This window comes from Oenanthe melanoleuca, chromosome 1, assembly GCF_029582105.1.
Source record: "Oenanthe melanoleuca isolate GR-GAL-2019-014 chromosome 1, OMel1.0, whole genome shotgun sequence".
NCBI classification, from domain to species: Eukaryota; Metazoa; Chordata; class Aves; order Passeriformes; family Muscicapidae; genus Oenanthe; species Oenanthe melanoleuca.
The window spans coordinates 16,260,389-16,286,808 of NC_079333.1; the positions used below are offsets into that span (position 1 = coordinate 16,260,389).

The 26,420-nt window shown below is 43.0% G+C and overlaps 1 protein-coding gene across 1 annotated transcript; it reads right to left on the reverse strand.

Annotated features, from left to right (window-relative positions):
* On the reverse strand, positions 1–25,969 carry CD96 (CD96 molecule). Its single transcript, XM_056502690.1, has 13 exons — positions 25,648–25,969; positions 22,683–23,108; positions 20,142–20,251; positions 18,501–18,723; positions 14,557–14,612; positions 12,616–12,706; positions 12,344–12,520; positions 11,193–11,246; positions 9,382–9,426; positions 8,457–8,531; positions 4,032–4,121; positions 2,917–3,040; positions 1–1,860 (listed from the first exon to the last, which is right to left on the reverse strand). The coding sequence occupies exons 1-13, from the start codon at positions 25,703–25,705 to the stop codon at positions 1,752–1,754; spliced, it is 1,638 nt and encodes a 545-aa protein (XP_056358665.1). The 5' UTR covers positions 25,706–25,969; the 3' UTR covers positions 1–1,751.
* Positions 25,970–26,420: the final 451 nt, after the last annotated feature.

A 26,420-nucleotide genomic window follows, 5' to 3' on the forward strand; every position in this document is an offset into this window, starting at 1 on the left:
GAAGGGAAGGACGGGAGGGAAGGGAACGGGGACGGACGGGGCGGGAGCGGCCGCCGGGCGCGGTGCTGCGGCGCCACCTGCTGGTGAGCGGCGGCAGCGCGGGCGAGGGATGCGAGAGGAAAACCCTCGGGAGAGGCTGGAAGCGCCCAGCCAGGATTGTTGTTCTTTCTTTTTTTTTTTTTTTTTTTTTTTTTTTTTTTTTTTTTTTTTTTTTTTCCAGCGGTGGATAGTATGACGAAAGTTAAACTACTGTGCTTCTACAACACAAACAAGAAATGCTCAAGTTAACATTGACCCTTCCGTGCGCTGAAGGTCGGTATAGTTTTGCAGGAAGCAAAGTGTTTTCTGGTCAGCACAGATGATGGATTTAGAACTGCTTGTGCTATAACATAAATAATATAACGAAATACTCTAAAAAGGTCTGTTAGATCATTCTTTCCAGTAAGCCATTCATTTAATCTAAAGTCCTGGGAAATACAGTGCTCTGAACCCTGACACTCATCGACCAGTGTTTAGCAGTAAATAAAGCAAATCCCTTTCCTAAATCAGAATATCAATTTTAAGCCTGACATGATTGAATTTTAGCTGATTTGCATTAATTACAGAAGTACCATTGTGGTAACAATACATTTCCAAACGAGCTTAGAGGGCTGGTTTCTTGGCTGCCTGAAGGTACTGTAATTGCTGCCAAAAGCAGTGCTCCTCTGCACCTCTGGTGCCTTGCACTGGTGACCACACAGCTGCTGACCTGGCTGAGAACTGTGCAGAGGGCCAAGCCCAGCCCACCCTCTGCACCATCATTTATTCATTAGTCCAATATGAGGAAATTTGTAGCTTGGGACGACAGGGGGAAGACTGGATGATCTCTTTCACAGGCTTAAGCCACCTGGGAAACTATCCCTGAGGTCTTGGAAAATGTGAAAATAGCAAATGATGGAAGCTCATTAAGACCAAAGAAAAAGAAAATGATTAAATTTTTTTTTCTTCACATATACTGTAAATGTAATTCATGAAAAGCAGACTTTAAAGTAAGCAGTATTTCAAAGGTATAGCACTTGCAAAAGGACTAGAATTTTCCATTAATTTTAGGCTTGCTTCAGTCCTAAAGTCTCTGGCCCAAAATTGACTTTCTTGTGACTTCACCAGTGACAGCTGGGATTTCTTTGCATACACTTGCACCAGACCATGATCTTTCATCTCACCAGCCACCCTCCATGATCCAGTGCTGCAATCCTGTGCCAAGAGATGCAGGTGATTTTCTTTCTGTGTATGGTGCTGATTCTTTCTTTTGGTTTCACAACGATAGAAAATTTTATGTTGGGCTATGTTAGTCCACAGTAAGAATAAAAAATTGCAAGAACAGCTCGTGTAGGTCTCAAAATCTTGTGTCCATCCACTGTTTCCTGTGTAACCATGGTGTCAATACAGCAGAGCTGCCATCTCTGTACATTTAATAGATGGACAAGCTTCAAGACTCTTCAGTCAGGCAGAGTGATGTGTTAATCTGCTGCCATGGACAAGAGGCAAATCCCCAGCTGATCACCCAATTCAAATGAAGCACATGTAATCTCCCAGTGACACTGTTAACGTAGTGCACACACAGAGATACACGGAGTGTCCCAAGGAGTGCTCAGCTTCCAAAATTAATGTCATGTAGGAGCTCTGAATTGTAATATGGATCATTAACCATAAAAGTCTGAGCCTTTTAGCTGTGCCAGTCCTCTGTGTGCTGCACAAGGGGTGCAGTGGTGTTACAGGCTCTCCAGCTCGTGGCAGGATGGGGGGGCCCCATCAGGCTCTACCATGGAGGTGTACTTGATTGGAGGTGGTGGTGGCTTGAACGATGGAGGTCTGTTCATTCTGAAATAGGAGAGAGAAAACGCTCTATCACACAAAAGGAGCATGAAAGACAGTTGTAAAATGTTCACGGGAGGAGGTGGATTGGCACTAAGTCATTATAAACTCACCTGACATCAGCTCTTCCATACTGTGACTTCCCTGAGTCTGTTTTATAACTCCAGCACACCTCCTGCTATTCATTTGGCTTTCTTAGCTCCCACCTCACAGTTTTACTTCATTCATGTTTTAAGAGAACAGAGCATGATCCTGATGAACCTTTCAAAAGCCTTGGACAGGCCTTTTGCCCACACTGCTCTCTGAAAATATATTTAAAGACTTGCAACTTTTTTGGGGATCAATTTATAAATTAAGGTCCCATCTCAAATCAATTTTAAAAAATCAGTCCTGTTTTTACCTTTGATGTACAGGATTTGCAGTTGTGTTTCAATAGGGTTTTCTAGAATCATAGGAATTATTAATTATAACTATGATTTTTTGAGTATTTTAGTAATGTTAGTAAGATTTAAAATAATTGTCTCTTAGATATTGCTTTCACCAGTAGATCTTGGAGTGCTTTAGTAGGAAATCTAACTTTGGTAATAATTACAAACTCATTGCTTCTTTGACTGGGATTGAGTTTCAGGTAGCCTACTTTCACATATATTATTCAAAACTCAAATAGAACTGCCCTAGAAGTACAATTTCATTAAAACATGTCCCCAAGTAACCATAGAAAATGAGAGAGCAAAAGCAGCTGGCAGGGAGGATAATAGAAATGGGGGGCTCTGGGGACAAAAATTGGCTTTTATTCTTCCCTTGCACCCTGAAGCTGCACTACAGCTTTTTTCTTAAAGTTTATTTTAAAGATAACCCACAGAACAGATAAAAGGACTGAGAACACTGCACTTTACATACTGCTGTATGAAAAAAATGGCATTATTGGTCTATGTACTTAAAGGCCTTTTGTGCTATGCTTCATCTCAAATGAAAAGGTGTAAACCCAAAGAGCTGGGATAGAGCTGGTGCTGCCCTCTGTGCCACCCCTGCCACCCCTGTGGCTCATTCAGTGGTACTTACATCTCTTTCTGGTACTGGCACCATTTCCTGATGCCTAAGGCTACCAGAAAGCTGCAGCAGAGGAGCAGGACAGCCACCACTGCTGGCCAGGGGAAGCGACTGGCTTTGGTGTTCCTCCTGTCACCTGCAAGGGACACACAGAGCTCATGGGTGTCCTCAGAGAGGAGGGAGATCCAGGCTTGCTGCCTGTGGCTCCCTGCCCTGCCCTGCCCTGGTTCAGTGCAGCCCCCATCACCAGGGTCCCCAGTTCTGAGCATTGCAGCTCTGATTTATGGCTTAGCCCACTTCTGTTCTGCTGGGTGTGTGAGCTGGTTTCAGCCACCCACTGGTTTGCTTGACAAGATTATTTAGGCACAGCCAAGAGAGCATTTCATCCAAAACCCAGTTTGGGTTTTAGGTTTTCAGTTTGGCTTTCTCTGTTCCCCTGTGCGCTGCCCTGTGAGAAGCTGCATGTCACAGATGGGCAGTGGTTGATTTTTCACACCACTGATACCAGACCCTGCCAAAACGTCTGGCCAAGGGCTCAGCTGCCTTTTGAGGTGAGCTGTGGTTGGCAGCACAGCATCCCAGTGCCATTCCAGCTGCCTGTCCCCACTGCAGTGCTGGGATTCCCTTCCCTTCCCCTCCTGCACAGCCACCCTTAGGATGCTGGCAGAGGTGCCCCCAGCTCCTGGGTGTGGAGAAGGAGAGACAGAGCACAGAGCTCCTCCAGCTGCCAGAGGGTGCAGCAGTGTCTGGGTGGCAGAGGTTTCCATGGGTGGTGTGCCTCAGTGTCACCTCCCCCTGTGCTGGCACCAGCACCCTGGGCAGGTGGCCACACTGGTGTGGCACCAGGTGGGTGAGCCAGGAGATGTCCCTGGGGAGCAAGTGTCACTGGCCAAACCTTGCTGCTCTAGGAAAGCATGCACTGGAGCTTTGCTTGCAGGTGGAGGGACAAGGCTGGAATGCCAAAAGCCTGTGACAACCTGTGGTGTGAGGACACAGCAGCTGTGACTCCTCTTGTCATCGCTTTTCCCTCTTTTTGAAATCCCCTGGTTGAATGGACAGGATGCTCCAGGTTTTGTGCTTCTGCAGAGGCATGCTGAAAGAAGAGGATTTGTAGGATAATGTCTCACCAGTACTGTTCAGCAGGCTGCTGGTAGGAAAGAAGTCTTTTCCTCTGGAAACTGAAATTGTCTGGTCTGTGATGCTGTAGGACAGGTTCCCTATAAAGATATGGACGCAGAACATTTTTAGTAACTTTTTTTTTTTAAAGATGAAGGTTGTATTTTGAACCCTCTATTATTCACCCTGCTGAAAATAGGAAATCAAATTTCAGGATCAGGGTGTAAAAATTAACTTGGCAAGATACTGACATTTTTGGCCTGAAACCTGGTGTTGCATAAAAAAATGTGATTTTATAAAATTAAATATTATAAGAAGGGGAAAAGAGAGGAAGGAAGGAAGGAAGGAAGGAAGGAAGGAAGGAAGGAAGGAAGGAAGGAAGGAAGGAAGGAAGGAAGGAAGGAAGGAAGGAAGGAAGGAAGGAAGGAAGGAAGGAAGGAAACCTGTTAAGATGTTCCAGCAAGACAGCAGTGAGCCATCTTTGAGCTGCACAGCTGTCTGGGAGAATGATAAGCTTTTTACCTCTTTGATAGTAATGAGAAACATAAAGATATTAAGTGGCTTAGCAACAGCATAAAGAGTCTGCCTTTGTCATGACTGAGCAAAACCTCAGTCTCCTCTGTCAAGTACTGTCTGAACCACAAAAATGATCTATCATCTGTTTAAAGACAGTTTTTTCCCTTCCTAATACAGTTAAGCTACTGATGCTTAAGATCAGTGCTCCATAAGGATACATTTCTGTTTTTTCTAGCCATCTCCTCATTCACAGCTTCTGAAATAATAGCCAGAATACTCAACTAGATAATGGCACAACATTTCCAGAGCTCCCATGGCACTTCTGATGTGGAGATTCAGTGATGAAATCATTCAGATTTGTACAAAAAAGAAATAATGACCTTCAATTATCTTGCAAGCCTGTACATGACTACTTCATTAGGCTCTACTGTGGCTATTTTGTACTCTTTGACTTTCTCTGATGCAAACAACAAATGAAAACAGAGGAACCTGAGAGTCCCTGATAAAACTGCTGATTTATAAATCCAAGATGAAAACCCAGCTTTCAACAATGTTAATGACTAACCAGACAGAACCAAGAAAATCACTTTATTGTGAGATGCTTGCTGGCTTTGACTGAAATTGAGAGGTCAAGTGTGTGTGTGTGTGTGTGTGTGTGTATGTATATGTTAATTTAAAAGATGTATGAAAATCTGTCCAATTTTAGGGCACTCTAAAAATTCACTGTAATTTTTGGATATTAATTCAGTCATTTTCTACTTGCTTGTTAGGGGTTTGATTTTATGTGAACAGGCATGACACATCTCACATTTGTAAAATGCATGGCATTTTACAAAGGTATATACCAAAAAAAAGGACATAGAGATCTGACAGCATTGTGCTGTACACAGCACATTGATGACCACTGCTTATTCTTATTTACATAATGGCTTGTGTTAGAGCATCCCAGGACCAAAATGATAATGGAAATCACTGTTTTGGGAGCCCAGTGGCCCTGGGAGGCCCCAGGGAGATGTCTGTGTGTCTCAGCAGGCTCACTGGTATGCTCTGAAACTGCCCTCAATTACAGCTGGACCAAGGACCCTTTGAGACCATTATCCCTCAGCTGGTGCTCAGGCAGGCACAGGTGTGGGGGAGCAGTGGCAGGGATGTGAGGATGAGTGGAGCATCCCCTGCAAACAGTAGAGAAATCCAGCAGGCTTTTAGCAAAAATCCCAAGCTCAAGCTGTGCAAGAGCAGAATTGTGAAGCATTAGAAGCTGTCACCAGGCTGTGGTATAAATGCAGGGCTCTGGGTTGTATGAGGGTAGATAAGCACCAGAGTGCTACCAAAAATACATTCACAACTTGGGAAGTGGCTGCTACGTTTGTGCCTCAGCCAAAAGACAACTCCCATGCAAATGCAAAAGCACATTGACAGGTCCTGCCTGTTCCAAAAGCACAAAGGCAAACCAAGATGTTAAAAAAGAAAGTAACTTTGGGCTTTATACTGCTGAGCAGAGATTTTCTAAAGGGAAAGACTAGTGAAAAAATGTCCACCCTAGGGGTTTTTTATTGATTTATTGATCTTTAATGAGGCTGCCTTTCAATGTTCTATTAGCCAGCCTTTATTGCTCCACATTATCTCATTATTTCACTGCTGCTCTGCGATTTTATTTAGCTTCTCTGGCAATTTATTTCATCTATAAACTACCTTCAGCACTCACTACATTTGCCTAGCAACTATCTCAATTGTAATATTATTAAAATAAATATGTCTAATGAAACCGAGATACTCAATTTTTTTTTCCATTCCTCTTTTGCCATGGCAAATCCTTGTCAGCTTGGAGACCCAAACCTATATTTTCTAACTCAGTGGAACTCAACAGGGAAATTGCTTCTGTGAAGTATTGAAAATTTGGTACATGCTACTCCACATGACCTCTGCTCAGACACAACTTTTCCATACTTAGGGATAGTTTTTGCATGGTAAGGTGGTGACTGTCAACTAGCAGCTGGAAATAAGCACCCCAGAGCCAATGCTCTGAGAAAACCCATCACAACTGAGGACCTGAGGACCTGCTGGTTTCTGCAAGATGCTCCAGGTTACTGTAGATTTGCAACCCAACATTCACTAAGCTGGTGCAATATTTGCACTCTGGCCTCATAACCCCTCTGTTGCAGTTCTGTGCAGCACAGAGGATGTGTTGTCTCCTCAGGTGCTGTTTCCAAAGTCCCCCTGAATGCTGTGGCACTGGTGTAGCCTTTTGCCTCTCTGGTAGAAGTCAGTGCTCCTGCTGAAAACCAAACCAGCCTGTAAAAATTGCTTTAGGGCACTGTATCACTTGTTTTTCATTTCCCCTTTCTTTCTTCCCTGTTTTCTGACTAATGAGATTAAACAGGTGAGATGCTGGCTGCCCTCAGACAGGCACTACACAACACTGTGTCTGGTTTGAAAGCTCATCACAAGCTAGAAACTCAAGAGGACTTTTTCTGACGTAGGTAAATAAACTTAGACAGAACATTTGAAGCATTTTTGTATTTCAGCTTAGTTTCAGGTGAGCCTCAGGAGCCTGAGTGCAGTGGCTTGTTTCGACCTGAAAGCAGCAGAGCAATAAACAAACATGTATAAATCAGAATTTAGACCAGCTCCAGTGAAACAAAATAGTTTTCCCAACTAGCAAAAGGAAGTTTTGAAAAAGTTAGAGTACAAGATTCACACCTGCAATGTTTGATGCCAAATAACAACTTATTTAATATTTTCTTCTAAGAATTATTTTAAGTGCTAAGATTTCTAGAGCTCAGCTGGCTGTTTATCTGGTATTCAAACACAGACAGATGGAGGCTAGCACACAGACCTTCATTTTCCCAAGAGAACTACTTCACATTTACTAAAAAGAATCCATATTTCTTAACAACTGTCTCATTTTTTGGAAAAATATCAAGCCATCTGAACAAACCTGCGCAGGTGAACTGCAGCTGTAAGTGATCACTCAAAGCCTGAGCATCTCTGGCTCAGTGATGGAGAGACTGTGGGGATTTGAGGACCAGCAGTGAGCCAGGGAGAAGTGCTAACCCAGGCTTGTCATGCCATGACTGGCACATGTTGGGACCAGTGGTTAAAGGGAAGTTGCTTCCCAGGCTGCTTGCAGAAGAAAAATGGCTCAGATCCATCTTACATTATGAGTTTGACCTCGTACCACCTCAGCCAGAGAAAATGTAAAATTCAGCGAGGAGAATCCTCTCTCTTCACATTGAATATTTATAGCCTTTGTTGTGAATTTTTCTGTTGAGATGGAAGGGCTTTCAGTCCCCTTGGACGAGCAACTTTGCTGTTCTGCTGTCAGCCAGGCAAGTGTCTCTGTTTTGGGGATGGGAAAGGCAGTGTGAGAAGCAGCAAATTTAATTTCAGCACTGCTGCAATCTGTGTTCCTGCCTTGGCATATCCCAGTCAAGCCTCTGCAAGCCCCTGGGCTTTATGTTGAGTGATTTAGCTCCCAAAGAGCACTTTTTTGGGGCAGACCAAAGTCTTGTGTTTAGTATCTTCCTCCAGTATTCTATTTATAAAATAAATATCATTTAGGTATGATATTTCACTAAAGACAATAGGTATTCTCCATAAACACTATAATAACACTAATTACTTTGTAAACACTAATAACACTCAATGTCTGTTCAGCTGCCAAAAATTAATGACTGTATCCTAAACAGACTATTAAAAAAAAGATAAAATCAAGACAGTATTTTCTTATATATTTATTCCTGAACTGTGGTTACACTGACAGTGGTTAGTGTAATTCCTAGTGCCTAAAGCACTAGGAAAAAAAATTCAATGGACATTACATTTCTTGCTTCAAAAAAAGTAAGATGGTTTTTGTGTTTATGTGTCTTTATTCTGCATCATTGAAGCAATAGAGGAAACAGTTTGATTCAATTGATTACCTTGTGCTGTGGAAGCAGGAGCCAAATTTGCTTGACTTGTGAAATCCAGAGAGGTCACAGATGTCGACTGGTGCTCTAAAGACAGTTTACATGGTATCACATTTAGTCAATAGGTTCTCTAGAAAATAATGTTAATAAATCACAAAACAGCCTGGATCAAAGAGCTGCAGTTAGGCTGTTGGGTAAATGCAGGCTGTGAGCAGAAATCCTGCTGTGGGAGTTAAGGCTAAATGCTCAAAACACATTTCACAGCTCCAGTGGGCACTTGCAGGCAGCTGATGTTATCAATGCTGACCCTTTCCTGCTGGCTGGCTGCAGGGATTGCTCCTTTGTGCTTTTGTACACAGGGCTCAGTTTGACTGGGGTGGGTCTTGCCCTGAGCCAGAGCCTTGCCAGAATTGTCCTTGACAAGAGGCCACAGCCATATCAGCCCAGGTGATCCCCTGCTCTTCTGAGTTTTCCTCTCAGGTGCTGAAGATAGTTTTATGTAATTATCCATATCCATGCTCTGATAAAACAGAGTTAGTGATATGATTAATAAATGGGAATTATTCCCTGCTGTTGGGTTGAGGAATAGTGATGGCTTTAACTTTCCTAACACATGCACCTCTCTGTCACCACAGGACAAATTTATTTACAGTTTTACAGGCATATTATTCAATTTTATAAAAATACATAAGAATGGTATCTAATGTTCAGCATGGCTGTCCTAACAGGGCAGTGTCAGCAAGATTTCTGTCAGATCTCTGCTTGGGTAACCTCACAGCTCACAGATTCCCAAGCAGCAGCAGATTGGTGCTGTCAGTACCAGAGCACACTGACCTTTGCCTGCCACACCTCTGACTCTGTGTGCATGACATTGGGGCAGTGGTCAAGCAGAGATCCTACAGTTATTGAATAAGTAAAAAAGTATTTTCCCCCTTACCTGAGGCTGTTGTGAGAGCTGATGTAAGTGTTGAATTGCTGAAGTCTATAACAGATCAAAGCAAACATTCAGCATGAGAAAGGTGTTTATTCTGCTTTAGGAAAGTAGGTGATGGAAAGATTCAGGAGCAAGAAAGTGTACCACACCTAATTTCCAAATAATCTTTCCATGCACAACTCAGCCAAGTAGTCCAGAAGAAACATGGAGTACCTGAGGTAACTGTGCTGAGAAATCCTTAGGGAAACAAAGATTTTGGGGAAAAAAACTTTGGAGGCCCTGGCACCTCAGCTTAGAAAGCAGAAGTGAATCACATGGGTTTATCCCATACAAAAGGGTGCTGAGATAACATTTATGACCTGGTGGTGGCACCTGCACAGCTTCATCCCTGAGGCACTTCAGAGGCTGCAACTCTGAGAGGAAATTTCAGACACTCTGCACTGAAAGGTGCTCACTGAGTCCTCAGAGAAGAGGAGGGGGGATTATTCCTTCTAATTAAAAACTGTTAGCCACACAGGCAAACTCAGCAGACACCATCCTGCACAAGCAGCACATATGTCCTGAGATGCTTTTTTTCTTTTTTTTTTTTTTTTCCCAGCAGGAGAGGCAAAGTACTCCCTGAGTAGGCCAGGAGGATGGATTCTGTCTCCCCAGAGAGGTCCATGAAGGAAGTGAGCTACTAAAGCTCACAAACTTCATTAGAAAAATATATCTGGGAAGGCAGCCAGAAAGTGCCTGTGTCTGGTCAGGCAGGTGTGGAGGGCACTGGGTGGGACTGGATCTCAGCACAGACAGGTAACCATGCACCCTGCAGCTGCTTTCTGGGCTAACACCTGTACCTTTTGAGCTGCTGCTCTTCCATTTCCATTCCAGCTTAGCCTTGCCTGCCCTAACAGGGATTTCACAGTAGCTGGCTGACATAAAGGACTCCTTCCCAAAGATGCAGCAGCTCTGAAAACCAGAGCAGTGAGGCTGCTTGAGATGTGCCTGGCTCCCAGAGGGCTCTGCAGATGTGCAAGGCAAAGCAGGGTGCTGAACTGATGCAGGCTTCCCTTGAGAGTGCACCAGCAGAGGAAAAACTCTCCCTCTCTCAGGGCTCCCCAATACCTGGGATGGTTCTCTGCTGCCCAGTGGGTATTGGCTGAGCCCCCAGGGCCTGCCACAACCTGCACTTGCAGAAGTTTTTCCCTCAAAACCCATACTCCCATACTTTTTTCATGCCATCTACTTACAGCATTTCTCTGACACACTCATGTAACCCCCTGCTGAAGTGCAGCTGCCTCCCATCAGAGCAGAGCAAAGCAAAGTGCTCCAGGGAGATGTTTCCAAAGGGAAACAGCTGAGGTGGGGAGAGAACATTTATCTGCCTGCAGTAAGCTGAGAATAAGACAAACTTGCAGGGCAAGAGCAGGGATTTACCAAATTTACAGAAATTGAGAAACATCCTTTCAGTTCTTTAACATGGCAAAAGTGTTGAGGATCTTGGCTCTGTACTTAAGCAGAAGGTAGAACCATTAGCAGGGCTGTTATTTTTAATTATTAGTTCAGTACTGAAAGAGCTATATTCAAATGCCAGCTAAAGCATCAGAAATAACATTAAGTGCCCCTCAAGGCTGGAGTTCAATTATGCTTGGTTTTAATTAGAATAGATTACATCACCAAAATACTGGTTTATAGTATTTTTTCTGAAGTCAAAGCTGCAGAAAGGAGTTCATTACTACCCATTTAGAGTAGTAAATGCTACAACAGTTTTAGGGTGTTGTAAATGCATCTCAAACACAACCCAAGTTATTCTATTCTCTTATTTATCCTACCATCTGAAGCTGTGGTAGTAAAAACTTCTGCTGAGGCTTCATTAGACTTATTGTCTGTAAGGAAAAAAAAAGAGAAATATTAAAGCAGTTCTTAAAAGTAGTTATAAAGGCTGAAAATTTAGTTTAGACTTGTATCATACTGTGCACCTTCACAGAAGATATTAATGTAGTTCTTTCCTTTCTGTCACATCTAAATACTTTAAAATTTTTATATAGAGTGGATGTATCATAGCATCAGCATAGTCTGCAGGCAAGACCATAGACTGCTTTAATGGACAGCTCTTCAATGTGAATACATTTCTAGAAAACTTCAAATTGGGGGAAATGAGTAATTTTAGAAAAAAAAGTTATGATTTATCTCCCTCCCCTCTGAAGCTGTGTTTCCAGAGGAGTAAGCTGTGGCTTTTGCTGCAGTCTTACTTTGTGGAAAAACATCTCAATAGGAACACACAGAGCCACAAGCTGAGTAGTTGCCATGGTGGGTGATGTGTCCCTAGATGCTGCCAAGGGTCAGCAGCTCAGTGCTATTGTCTGTGCAGCAGGTAGCATGCATAGCTTAAAACATTCAAAATATATAAATATGCAAGAGGGTGCTAAAGGAAATCTGTGTGTCCTTCTCACCAGACACCCTGCATCCTCAGAGGTGCTGAAAACTGCACTGCCAAGTTCCCTGCTTTCACCAAAAAAGCAGGACAGATTTCTCCCCACTTCCTTAATCATGTGGCTAATTCTTACAGCACAGGTTAGAGGGGATTTTATCCATTATCCACAGATATGCAGCCTTTTGCATGTTTTACTGAAGGTGTGTGTGAGCATTTGATTTCTCAGGGAGCCACAAGTGCTCTGTGAGAAACACATGATTATAATAACTCACTGGTGCCATGCTAGAGTATTTTTGGGTATGGGTAGTACAGCAAGATTCTGCCCAAACAAACAAGTGTCTTCTGTTTGTGCAGGAGTTTCTTAGCTCATTCAGAGGCTTGAGCAAAGGTTTGAGCCAAAAAACCTGCCAGAGAGTTCAAGCTGTGTGATGAACTTGTACAATAAAGCTTCTATACTGTTGGTGTTGCTTCTGTATTTTAAATAACAAGAGAACACATGTGTTTGGTGCTCTCAGCATTTTAGATGTGTCCTATCTCTGAAAAACCTACCAAAGGAAACAAGTATTTCTTCTGATGAGATATTCCTTGTTTCATTTCCTGGGGAGGGAAACAGACACACACACGAGAATGTCTTATGTGTCTCGTGGGTCCCTTGCAGCATCAGCGTTGATCTCAACTCATAGAAACCTTCACTGTCTTGCAAGTCTTCTTGTGCCACAGAAATTTCTTGGGGAGAGAAGAAAAAAAAGGAAAGGACTCTCTAAAGACCTCCAGACTATAAGTCAGAGCTGTGCTGGCTCCCTGTGGAGAGGCTGCTTTACCTGCAGGCTGCTCTGTCAGGGTTGCTCTGTCCATGTACCACAGGAGCCTTGGCTTGGGAAACGCCTTCCTCACCACACAGCTCACACTGGGCTGTGGGGCAGCACAAGGACTTGTTAGGCTGCATGTTTATATATTTATATACACACATACACACACACACATAATATATATATATGTATCTTAGGTGAGCTTCTGATGTTTCCCTCCTGGCTGCCAGCTTCCAAACTCCTGCATGGACAGTGCTTGTTTACTCACAGTCCTGCTCTGCAAGGAAGCACTTGCTTCCTCTTTATTGTGTTCCTTGCCCACTCCCCTGTTTTTCCTGGTTGCAGACACTTGAATGAGAGCCCAGGGACAGCCCTGGGTGTCAGGACTCCAGCCCCCTCCAGTCCTGTGCTGTGGCTGGAGAGATGCAGAGTGACCCCCCACTCTCCTGCTCCCAGCAGCGAACACTCACATGGAAAAACACTGAACTGGTAACAGGCACAGTGTGTGTGAGGAGAATGAGACACTTTCTGATTGCCATGTAAGTCCTGTCTTCATTAGGCAGATAAAGAGACAATTCCCATCAAAAAAGACTACCTGGTCCAATGGTATGTTGAATATGCAAAACTGGATACTTTTCTAGCAGGCAAAATATGTAAGAGATTTCCAGAAATCACAAGGAATTGGATACTTTAGATGCAGTAGTCCTGGTTCTATGCCAATTGTTCCAAAGAACAATTTGTGTGTTTGTGCTCAGTTTAATTTCTCAGCAAACAATAGATGGGCAGGACCTCAAAATCAAGGCTACATGAAGGGTTGGGCACTAGCAGGGTGAGAGGTCTCATCCTCATGCTGCCCAGATATTCACAAGTATGTTTATTTAGCAGTTTATGACACTGCTAAGTACTAAACACTGTTATAAGAGAAATGGCCTTGTTCTTTTCAAGAGAAGAAAAAAGCATGTGCTACTCATGCAGCACAAACCTCTCCTGCTCCCTCATTCAAAGAAAGTGGTTCCCACATTTAGTTGAAAGCAAGCTTGATGTATTGAAGCCAGCAGAAGTCAATCATTCAGTAGGAAGAGTGAAAGTATCCAGCTGAAACCCTTTCCCTGCCATGGTAAAGAACACCTAGGCTTGCAGTGTAATTGCTTTATCCTATTTCCCTCTTCATTTTTCCCTTATTTTTTCAGGCACTTCTAGGTCATAATACTTTATAAATTCTTCCTATGAAGAAATACAAATCTGATATCCATATCCTCACTAGATTTAAGCCTTGCAAAAAAAAAAAAAAAAAAAAAAAGGCAGAAAAGAGAAGTAAAGAAAGTAAAGAAGTCAGTGTTTGTTTGGAGGTGAGGAACAGACAGAGGCTCTTGGGGAAGTTTCCATTTCCCAGTCCTGTGATAGCAGAACCCCTTGCTCTGTTCAGCAAAAAACAAAAAGCCTGCAAAAAAACCCAAAAGCCTGCAATGTCCCCCACCACCCCCAGAAACAGGTCACCAGGAAAGTTACACCAGTTTGCAGAACCCACTGACTGTGTGAAGTGGGTGGTTATGGATAGTACAAGATATCACAAGCTCTGTTTCCAAGGAAAACCTTGAGATTTGATACTTGCAGATCCAAAGCTTTAACTTGGAGAGATGGAACAGGAATCAGAGCACCATAGCTGATAGCCAGAGAGGCTAACTAGTCAGTCATAGAAATACTTCTTGTGCCAAGCATGACCAGTGCAATTCAGCAGACTTTTAGGTTTTGCCATTACCAAAACTAAAGCAGTGCCCTGCACAACAGAGGATCCTCAGCTGGCTCTGGTTTGTGCTCAATGCCTTGCTGCTGCCCTGTGAGCTCAGTCACTGTGGAGGTCCCTCCTGTCCTGATCCAGCTCAGCTGGCCTGGCCCTGCTGGGGTGGCATGGTGACAGTCACTGGCATCACTCTTTGCTCCAAAATTGCTCACCTTCTGCAAGGTGCTGGCTGAGCCCTCCTGCAGGCTGATGGAGATCTCAGGAAAAGCTGGAAAGCAAACATAAATGTATTAGTGAAATGGACACTGCAAATCAGAGTAGCAGCTGCTAATGGCACTTAACAGCCTTGTTTCATAAGGAGAGTGGAAATTAAATCCCACCTCCAGCCACACATCAAGCAAGATGAGTGTGCACAGCTGCAATCTGAGGTCAAGGAAGTGGTTTACAAGACTATCAGCAGCTATTGCCACAGGATGCAGGATGCATTTCACCACCTACCCCAGCTGGGCTTGGGTGGCTTTGCTGGGGAAATGAACCGAAACCATCCTGTCCTCACAGCAGAGCCACCCTTCCCACGAAATCAAACACACCCCAGTTGCTGGTTGCTCTGTGTGCTTTCCAAAGCTATCTCCAAAGGCTTTAGCCATCCCAAAATGTTGATTGGCTTTGGGTGCCAGCTACCCACCAGACTTTTGACAGTGTCCCCCCCTGATGCTTCCTGCCTTGCACAGAGCCCACCCTCACAGCTGAGCACTGGTGACCACATCCACATGAAACAAAAAACTCTTTTCTTCTGTTTTTGCAGCATTTTGGTTCTGGGCACAGCTGTATATTTATATTTATAGCTGTATAAATTAAAGCTATCAGGTACCATAAGCCTCTTTAAACTTTAGCCATTGGGATGCCTGGTTTGGAGCAATATTGACTGACTTGTTAAGTAAGGACTATTGAAACTCTGTTAATCTATAACAAATCTCAAAAACCCCAGATAAATTTGGCTTCTGGCCCTTTCTGAGCACTGAAACTGGACTGGAAACAAGTGCTCTCCCTGAATTACTTAGAGACCCAAAATTCTTTATCTTTCCATTGTAAACTGTACTTTAATCTCTACCATTAATATAATTTTCTCTTTTTCTTATGTTAATTGATATAGGACCACCTCAGCTAATTACATTCCCCCCTGAGGTGAACTATTCAGGTTTCCCTGTTGCTTTATACAGCTAATCCACTAAGGACTCTCCTGACTTTATTGTTAATTTCCATTTTTTCTGCTTGATGTTACTGATGGATTCTGTCTGGGTATGACTTACATTTAATTACCATGGCCTTATGGTTTTCGCACTTACAGTACTTTTTTTGAGTGGAATTTCCTGTTTTTTAAATCTCATCTGGGTTTTTTTTTTTTTTGAAGGGTGGGCTGGGGCAGGAGTTATAGATTCATCCTACCAGGAAATGAGTATCCTAGGATTTAATTCTTTCTTCTTTGCCAAAACTATGCAGATGGCAGTGGAGCTGGCAGAAGACAGAGAGACTTTTTCAGGTACAGGGGAAAGTCTGGTAAACTGGATCCTCTAATCACTACAGAAGTTGGCTGGGAGGCTAAATGATGTCTGGTCTAGTGAATGCTCTTCCTTTTGTTTTTTTGAGAATGAGTATGCTTTTCTGTTCCTGTATTGAGCTCTATCCTCTGCTTACTCAGAAGACTTTTGTTTGCTGAGTAGCTGTTCTGGCAGGCAGCTCTCATGCATAGCTCTGAATGGTCTAATAGATCTTTTCCAATTAACATCTCAGCCCCTGCTAACACATTGACATTCATTTGTCTTGCTAGGATATTTACCAATGTTTTGGATCTAGCAGAAATTCAATATTTAGTTCAGTAGTTTCTGCTGCTGAGCTTTTACTCTGACAAAAAGGAGAAATCAATATTTGGCAGAGTTAGACATGAAAAGGCCATACCTTTTCACAGCCACTTGTATCTAGAAGAACTCTACTCTGGAAGAAAAATATTTTAAAGTGTTTCAATCCAAAATTACCCACTTAAAAACATCTTGATCGAATGTCTGTTTTTACCCAACATACCAAGACTCTCAGCTTCCTTAAAGATCTTTTCATGCCTTCTCTATCTTCTCTGGTCCAATTCTCAGCCCTGTTTGGGCCACCTCAAGCAACTGTGGGGGATCACTACTTGGCACTCCTCAGACTTTGCTGTCTCTGCTGTGTTTAGCCCTGCCTGAAGTATTTTTCAGAGGGATCCTACATGAGGAGTTTCCCTCTCCTCCTCCTGTCCTTTACAGCTCTGAGCTGCAATAGCTGCCTGCCCTCCCTGCCCTGCCTTACAGCCACCCAGCCCTAGGGGTTTATTGCATGAGTTTTTGGGTGACAGGGGAGATGCTGGCTTGCCAAGATGGGAAAACCTCCCCAGGTTTCAGCTCTATCTGTGTCCTTGCTAATGGCCAGCATGACAGATATAACCAACAGAAGGTGCTGTTGATTTTGTATGTGTATACTTTCTTTAAGTTCCACCCATCTGAGGTTGGATATAACTGCCAGAACACAAATTCTCATTTCTTTATTCTCTGGTCAGCACAAGGAGCAAGAGAGGTGCTGCCATCTGAAAAGACTCTTTGTCCCCAGAAGTCACCTGGAGGGGGCTGGATTATCCTGGGCAGTGTCTCTGCCAGTGCTGCACAGGGATGTGGGCTGGCTTGGGGCAAAATAATGATTTCACCTGTGAAATTCAGACATGAAAGGGCTAGGAGCACAAAAGCACACCTCCTCTGAGTGGTGGGCTTCACTTACCTGAGGTGTGAGAGACTTTGCTCAGCACACAGTGAAACCTCAGGGCTCTCAGGAGCTCTGCCCTTGGCACCTGTGAGAGAGGCTGGGGCACAGCACCCTGCTCCAAAGGCTGCAGCACTTCTGGGAAATGCAGGCTGCTCACAAGGGACACAGCTGCTCTCTCTGGATTGCCTCCCTGCCCTGCTGTACTGAAATCTTGATGTGGGCTCATGCACAGCTAAGCCCACATCTCTCAGTAATTCAGAGAAAAAGCCAAATAAAGCACCCTCTTAGTAAGAGACACACAAATCTAGGCAAGAGCATCAGCAGTGATGGAAGAGAGAGAGTTCAAGTACATTGGTATCCCTGAATGTTTACCCAGGTGACACTGTTGCCATTTGAGAAATGTTGATTTTAAAATGTGTCTGAATCATGCAAGCACAAGAGGAGGTTTCAGATCATTAGCTTCTATTTTTATTTCTTTTACATCAGTGACCAACAGCCCCCAGACACATTTTGGTTTTTTTCAGCTGCTCCCTACTGAACCTTTCTTTGAATTCAGAGCATCAGCCTTGAGTGGCCACGCCATCCTCAAGCTGTGGGCTTCCTTGGACAACCAGCTGCAGTCAAGGGACTGTTGACAGGCCAGTGTTTAATATTAATTTTTCAGAGCTTTGGAAATATGTTTTCCAGACCATCTTCTCTCTAAAGAGAAAATAAAGCCTGATTTTCGAGTGGGCAGCAATTTCCTGATTCAGTTGTACCTTAGTGATGGTAGAGCAGCTCCTAAGCCACTTGAAAGGGAATAAGGAGAGTGACTAAAGATGGAGGAGGCTCACAAAATAAAATGCCAGCCCACATGTTTGCCACTCCTGACCAGTTTGAGACCCCACCAGGACCTTCATTCCCAGAGCCTTTGGCAGCAGTTGAATGTCACAAATCTTTGAGGATGTGATTTTGCTGCAGCTGTAGTGCCAAACTGCTTACTAAATTTTGGCCATGATTTCCTGACCACAGACAGCATGGCCATTGGGACACAGAGATCTTGATGACCAGTGTGCTTCCCTGTAACCCACAAAACCCCAACATAAGCCTACACATCAGGGTAAGATCCTTGCCACGTGCATGACAGTGAGATTGATACATGTGCAATGAATCTGCAATTTTTTCCTGCCAGAAATTGAAGGAATGAACTCAAATCCTTCTAAGAACTCCAGGGTTATTTACTAACATTTTACATCTTTGCAGATGAAAAAAAATGACAAGATAAATATGTTTATATTAAAAAAACCCCAGTATTTGTCAAAAGCTATTGGCTTCAGAGCCAGACAGGAGTGTCCCCTTTCCAAGGCAGCAGGCATTGGCATGAGCCCCTTACCAAACACTCTCACAGTGGTGCTGCTCTCCTGGACCCTCTCTGGGTGGTGCAGCACCTGGCAGGAAAAGACTCTGCCATCATCAGTGAGTTTGGTGGGGAAAACCTGTAGGGTGTTGTTCAAACCCAGGAGGACTCTTTGCCCAGGCAGCAAGCTGCTGTTCCTGTACACAGCAGGACAGGAGGGCTCCTTGGTCACAAGCTCCTCTTTCCTCCCATTTTCACCCTGTGTACAGAAAAACCCACAAAATTGGGAAGTCTAGACACATACACAGAGAAATATTTTTGTAAGCCAGCTCTATTCCCACTATGAAAAGCTTTCCTTGCACATTGTGTAGTAAGTGGACATTTGCAACATCTGTGGTTTTTTTTCCCCAATATATTCTCTGTCAGAACTTCAATACCAAGAGCAGTCATCATCTTGACAATAAAATACAGAATAAATAGCTGTGTCTTGTGAGTCCTGATCTCTGTAGCCTGCAGAGAGAGCAACAGAGGTGCTTTCTCACTGTACCAGTCTTTAAGTTATGCTGAACATCCCATACATATTAAATATTACTGAAATTTCAAGGAAAGCTTTGCTCTTTTAGAATGTTAAGTAGAAAAACCTTATAATAATAAGAAAAATTCATCTCTCTTATTGTCTGTGTGGCAGCCAGCCTTGGCTATAAGAACAGCCAGCATGCCCTGGACATCTGTGCCTCAGTACATATTTGCAAGCTTTACTCTGTATAATGCATGGCAAAGCACATCTATCATTGTACTGACCTTTGGGGTTTTTTTTCCCTTTCCTCTGCTACTTTGTAGAGTGAACTTGCAAAGTAAAAGTAAGGGTGTTCCCTACAAAAGGATTTAAAATTTTAATATTAAGAATGACCTGCATAAGGGAGATCTAAATAGATAATGAACCAGGAGAGAAGGTTAAAAAACCTAAACTATTTGAAGTCACCTTTAAGGAAATCCTCAACAGTTAGAGATTCTCATATATAAATGAACAGGACACTGCTTACTGATACTTATCTGTACACACTGAAATGAATGATAAAAGGTACATTAAAACATGCATATAAATATTTATCCAGAAAGTGAGATAAGGTACAAAAATACAGCAAGCTCCATATCTGACAGAAAATTGCTTAAAAATAGCTTTTCATGTGGTTAACTTGGTTACTGGGCCTGCATATCTTCAGTGGCATCTGTGATGCAGAGGTTCACAAAACCAAGAACATTAGCCAGTACCTTTCTTTTCTGTGTCAGAGCAGCCTGATATCTCACTACCCTTCACAGTAACCATGTATTTTTCAGATACTAAAGCTTCACTACAGAAAAGAACAACAAAAAATATTTTAGTTTTGTTATACTGGCCTCTTTCCCTAGACCTGCTCTGTATGTGCTCCTGAAATGTTCAAAGCAATTAAGATGGAATTTTCCCTCTTTGTTTCCTTAACATCTATTATTTACAGTGTACATTTTGGAACCTTATGGTTATACTTTTCCACTTTATTATCACAGTCCAATATGACTGATAAGATTTTTAGCAGATTCTGCAGGCAGGACACAGTAGAGTAGAACATTTTCACTTCAATCTGCAAAAATTCCCTGTGGTTCTTTCTGAACCTTATATCTGAGATGAAAAATACTTACCACTAGCCATTTCAAAGGATAAGTGGACAAATTTTCTGAGGTCGTGTCCCCAAGGCATGGGATTTCTAAAGTCTGCTTTAACCACACTTTCTTCAGGTAGTGCCTCTCCTCTTTTACCATTGGAACAACAACAACAGCAAAACCCAAGAAGGAAAATCAGAAACATGGTGTTCATTGTGCTTTGAAAACCAATGCTGACTAGTCTTCTGTTCAAGGAACAGGCACTTTTTGGTTTAGAGGGGAACTGTAATTTTCAACCATTAGCCCCAAACACATTTTTAAAGTGAAAGCCCTGCATCTGATTCTAGTTGCAGTTTCATGACTCAATTCACAGAATTACCTGAATTTTTTGTCAATTCTTAAAAAAGCTTTTCTTAACTGAAGGATCACGATGTCTCCTTTCGGAGCTGAGAATAATTTGAAGCTTCAATTTTTATCTTACAAATTTTTTTTCCTCTGGACAATAAACCTTCACATCAATTTTGTGCACCTCTATTTCCTTTTCTCTGAAGATACCTGCAGACCTTCTTTTCACTAAGCAAGCTATTCAGCATGTCAGTTAGGTTAAGATTAACCCTGTTTTTCAGTGTAAGTGCTCCTTTTGTTATTTTCCAACCTTCCCACTGCCACAAAACTTGTCACTCTTTCCTTTCTCATCCATTTCAAAAGCCATTTCACCACCTCCTACCCTCCCCATTGTCAATCCAGGGCTCCATCCAGCTCTGGAGGCTGGGCAGAGTGAACAGAGCACTGCTGTGGTCCAGATGTTGGCTAAAGTCCTCTGTGTCTGTCTGTCTGTCTGTCCTATGAAGGTCTGCTGCTCTGTGAGCTTTTTACAAGCTGAGTGCATCTGGATTCACTTCACTTGGATGTAAATGAAAACTGTACTTCATCATAGATTATCACCTTTATCCATCCCACTCACAGGCTGGATTAAGGTTTTTTTGCCCTCTTTTGAGTCAAAGTGGTTCATTGCAAAAGATCTGATTATCTTAAAACAAACCTGTGAAAAGTAGCAATTTTTTTATTTCTCTCTAGCAAGCAGCCATCAGTTACTGAAAAAAGCCACAATGCTGCTGATATGAACAAGGGCTGCAGACAGCAACAACAGCATTGAAACCTGTCTGTATCAACCAAGGGCAAGAGAAAAGAAGCAATGCCTGATGAAGGCATTAAGGAAGAGACAGAGAAACTTTGCATGAAGAGCAGAAGCGTGGGAGGGTTTCACACCTGCAGGGTTTGCACCTCCCTGCACTGCCCTGGATCCCCTGCCCTGTGGAGCACAGGGAAATTCCAGAAGGGTAGCCTACCACCACACAGCCCATGCAGTGGGGACAGCTTTGGCACAGTTATTCAGTGTGTGCTGTTTAAACACTCCAGGACCACAGCACCAAAGTGCTTGGAGCCACTGCCATGCAGGAGCCATCAGTGTTAAACATCCCTGAGCAGGAGCCTTGCACAGGATCTCCTCTTGCTGCAAATGGTCCAGTGTGGGGACTGCCAGTCTGGCCTTGTGAGGCAGGTACAAGGGCAGTGGGAGCACAGCAAAATACCCTAAAATAACCTGCACCCACCCTGCTCCTATCTCTTGAATGTCTGCTGTGCCTGCAGCCCTGGGCAATAGCACAGTGAGAACGTTGGCCAAGTTTGTTGTATTTACTTTAATCTTCTTTGAGCTGTTATCAGGAACCTGGGTCAGAAAAAGGTTTCTGGGGTCATCAAATCCAGTGCCCCACGTGCACAACAACAAGCTTGCTCTACACCCCTGCCAAGTTCCATCTTCACAGCAGTTTGGGGTTTTCCCCTCCCTGCTGGCACTAAATAGCTGTTCCCAAAGTTGCCACACTGACAGTTGCCACTGCTGTTTAATTTGTTGTTGAATCAACTCTCATCTGATTTAAATAAATTTGTTCCTTTACCAGAATAATTTAAATATCCTGCCTGGAGCTCACACTCTCCCCTGAGGCTTACTTACTGAAAGCAGTCATGCTGCTTTCCAGCTCCCTTTGGCCCGACAGAAGCAGCCAAATCTCCATTGCTGTGATTCTCCCCAGCAATTCCCTGCTTTGCTCCAGTGTGTTTTTGGTGGTGGGGACACACATCAATCCATGGGGCTTTCCCTGCAGATGCCAGCCTCAGCCTCAATCACACAAGGGTGTTTTCTCTTTCTGGTGCCCAAGCATCAGCACAACATGATTTGAAGATCCAACATCCTTAGTCCCACCACATCCTGAGCTGCTCATCCAGGCTCCTCCACAATGTTTCTCCAAAATGAAAATGCAGCAACTGCCCACCTCTCCACCTTTTTTTACTTTACTAACAAACTTTTTACTCCACCAAAAACAAATAAGGTTCCTTAATCATGAGTTGGGTAAAACAACTAAGGAGTGCCTGGTAAATAGGAAACTGTATAAGCAACATTCAATGGCACCACTGTAAATCCCAAACAAGCCACCATCACCAGCCAAGAAGTGTTCATCTATCCTGATATTTCCCCCCACCCCATCAGGAAACAGCAAATTCTCATTCACAATCACTTACCTTCTGCCTTGACAGTAAGTTGAATTTTTGCAGCCTTTGTCCCATATGGATAAGTGGCAAAAGTGCACTCGTACTGCCCACTAAGGGACACAGTGACATTTTCCAGATGCAGAGCCCACCAATTGCATTCAGATGTGGCATTTGGGTTGGTGGAACACAAGGACCCTGTGCCATCCCCACTGCAGCACCTCCTTGTGCTGAAGGACACCGAAAAGTTGTAAGGAGCTTCAGAAAAATTGAAGTAATGGGTGCCATAGGTGGGGTGATACACAGCTATTTTGGCAGAGGAGCTTGGACCAGTCTTGGACCACTGTGTCTGGATGATGTGGGTGCTGTGCAGTTTTGGGAACATGCACACCAGGGTCACATCAGTACCTGGCAGAGCATGCACCACTTCTGTCTGGGTAATGACATCTGCAGTCTGGCCTGAAAAACAAACAGGATAATTCTCAGTGCAAGTAATGTTTAAACAAAGCTTTTCCTAGTCCATCTTTACATGATTTGGTGCCTTAGCCACAGACAACTTTGAAGACCCTAGAACTGTAACCACAGGCTTCTCAGCAAGAAAAGTCTCCACTAGTACAGACTGCAAAAGGAAAACTGGGAGAGCAAATGCATGTGTGTCTGGAAGAGGCCAGGGAGGTCCTGTCACACTTGTGGGAAAGAAATGAGAGCTCTGAGAGCCTCTGTGAAAATGAAAACCTTTCAAGTAATATAAATAAAGCAGAAGCTGGGTGCAGTTATTCCCCAGTTCTTTTTGCAAGAACAAATGAGCCACCCCTGCTTGTTAATTCCCTGCACCATCCCCTGCCCATTGCCTTTGTGGCTTCAGCAGAGAAAGCCATTCTCCATGCTGTTAAACAGCTCTTGCATTCCTGAAGGAGTGCCTGTCTCAGTGTCAGAGAGAGCTGCTCTGGTGTGTGTGTTTTCTTCCTCAATTAATTTCATCAAGCAGGTGCCATACAGAGGAGCAATGGATGGATGACATGAGGGGGCTTTCAGCAGCAGCCTGTACCACTTGGTTTAGCTGCTGTTGTAGCAGAATTGATTTATATCCTTTTCTCCCTCCTATGAGTAAGAGCCTTGCAGTCCCCAAACCCCTGAGTGCAGGGCACTGACAAACTCAAGGAGATGAAGAATTTATGGAGGGGGTTGTTGCAGTGAGATGAGTAATCCATCACTCCCAGAGAACTGGACATGAAAAGTCCCTTTTTCTAAAGGACATGCAGGTCCACAGGAAAAAAATGAGTTGTGCAGTTGTCCTTAGGTACAGCCCCCCATTTCCATTCCATTCCATCCTCCCTGTGTATCATAACATGTGGGTGGTGACATGGACACCTGGAGACTGGATGTGTGGAGAGCAAAGCTGCTGAGTGGCCATGGCCAGCATTAACCTCTGCTGCTTCATTGCTGCACCTGTGCTGCTCATCTCTTATTCTAAAAGATGTGATGATGTAAGAGGGTAAATAAAAATAAGCCTGAACGACAAGTCTCACAGCCTTGTGCTGTGAGCAAAATTACTAAAACTATTTTTGTTAGTCTAAGGAGCTTATTATAGGACATGCTTTCTGATTTCACCACAAGTTTTGCATCAGTAAAAGTTAAGGAAAAAACAATTAGAAATCTTGCAATCAAGACTATCAAGCAAAAGACACACAGCATTTTTTTCTCTTATATTCATGCTGATGCTGCCTTAGGTCTAAGGATCATATAAAGAATGCCTATGAAGAATCACTTGAGTAATTTATATTGAGTTAAAGTATTATGTATGTAGAAACAACATTTTAATTTGCATTATTTCATAGTAGCCTAGCACATTAGATTATTTTTACTGCAAACATTTTGTGCAAAAGTGTTCTCAACTTTTTGCTAGCATCTCAATATAAGTAATCTCATTTTATGTCAACTTTATTTTTCAAAATCAAATAGAGTCCATTAGTACATACCTATGCTCCAGCTGAAATTTCTTAGAGTAACTCCCAGACATTTAGGTGTCTGATCTACACAAAGGGCATAGAGGCCTCCACTTTCACCTCTGAGTGACTTCAGTGAGGATTTCATCCTCAGGGAAAAAAAAAAAATCCCCAGCTCCTATTTTTCTGTAATTGCTATTTATTTCTTACATTTGCATGTTTTGAGGCTTCTATTCTTTTCTTTGCACTTAAGATTTTCTATTTTCCATGAATACACATATGAATTATTTTTATTTTAAGAACCAGTTTGCCTCAGTGATGTAGAAAAAAGAACAGCCTATTGCAGATTGTGAGATGCATTCTTCCATGCTACTCAAATACATGCAGTTTTTTCCTTCTTAACTGGAAAACTGTGTATCCTACAAAATTGTTCTTCCTAGCTGGTAGTAAGTATTCCTACATTTATCATGGTCAGAATTTTGAAGGAGTGGGAGTGGGAGATTGTGAACATCATAGTTTTTCTTGGTTTTCCTCAGATTGCTTTTGGTTTAAATTCCCTCTGACAAAGATGCAGCCATTCTTAGTCCTTTTTTCTGAGTGTTTAACTTAAATAACAAACTTGTTTCTCCAGGCATTAACACATAGGGCTAGGTGGAGAAGAGGAAGGGAAGAATCTGTACAATTTTCTCTTGCCTTGAAGAGTTTCTATTCTTCCTCTCTCTGCAGGCACAGGTATGTAAGACAGAGAGAGAGAGGTATTTTTTATTTTCCCATTGAAAGCAGTTTTCCTTTTGGCCCATTTGAGAGGAGCACACATTGCCCTAACTTCAAGTGAGCTCATCCCAAGGATTATTCTGGCAGGTTAGGCATATTGAATTAAGTAATCTGCTACTCAGCACAAGCCATTTACTAGCTGCACATTCTAACTAGGCTTATTAGAAAGTTGTCAGGAAACAGAAAATCATCACCAGTAGCTACAGCTCTCCCTGGTGAGACCCACTAATCCCACCCTCCACCATAACCTGGGTCAAGGTGTCCCCCTGTCCTCTTACCTGTGACACTGGGCACTGAGAGCAAGCAAAAGAGAGAGAAGAGCCACCTTGCTTTCATCTTCAGCTGATGAGGTTCTGGGGAACACGCAGCTCTCTTGGGGCTGTCTCAGAAAAGGAAGCTGGAGTGGCCTGCCCCGTGCAGACAGGCAGATGTGCAGCACAGTCACTCAGCATGACTTCAAAGAAATGCTTCATTAAACCAAAGCCTCAGTTTCCTGCCACAGTGATAAAATAAGTACATCTTGTGAAAGCTTTAAGACAAAAACATTACCTACATTTTAGCCCACGCTGAAAACCGATTATTTTTCCTTTGTCTTTTCAGATTAACTCAGAGTAAGCAGTTTACTGGTTTACACACTATCAAAAACATGCTAAGTACCTAATATATGTTTCAATATATTATTTTTGGGGATATGTTTTAAAGGTGATTATGGTGGTGCCAGATTAGCTGTTGGAATTGTTCTTGAAGGTCTCTTCAAACCCTGATGATTCTGTGTGTTCTGTGTACTGTACGGTAGATAGCACACAAAAAAGCTGATTTTCTTATTCCTTCATTTCCTTCCTGTGCTAGTCTCACATGCACTATTTCTATACTCTCTACTCAGTATCTTTAAAAAGCACAGCAAAACATCAAAAACAATCTCCAGAAATTTAAACAGATTGAAGTAAGAGTTTCTACATTCATTTTCCCCCTCCTTGTCCTTCTAAGACGAACATGAATTATTTTCTGCAGTTTGACAAATCCCAATACCACACGTGACAATGTCCCCGGT

What these genes read in the sequence shown, in the direction of transcription:
- CD96 (XM_056502690.1), bottom strand. Translation starts at nt 25,705, where the DNA reads ATGAAAGCAAGGTGGCTCTTCTCTCTCTTTTGCTTGCTCTCAGTGCCC. An exon ending in ATCCTTTGAAATGGCTAGTG is followed by an intron (nt 18,724 to 20,141) that starts GTAAGTATTTTT and finishes TTCTGTACACAG; the next exon opens with GGTGAAAATGGGAGGAAAGA. An exon ending in CAGCCAGCACCTTGCAGAAG is followed by an intron (nt 12,707 to 14,556) that starts GTGAGCAATTTT and finishes GCTGCCCCACAG; the next exon opens with CCCAGTGTGAGCTGTGTGGT.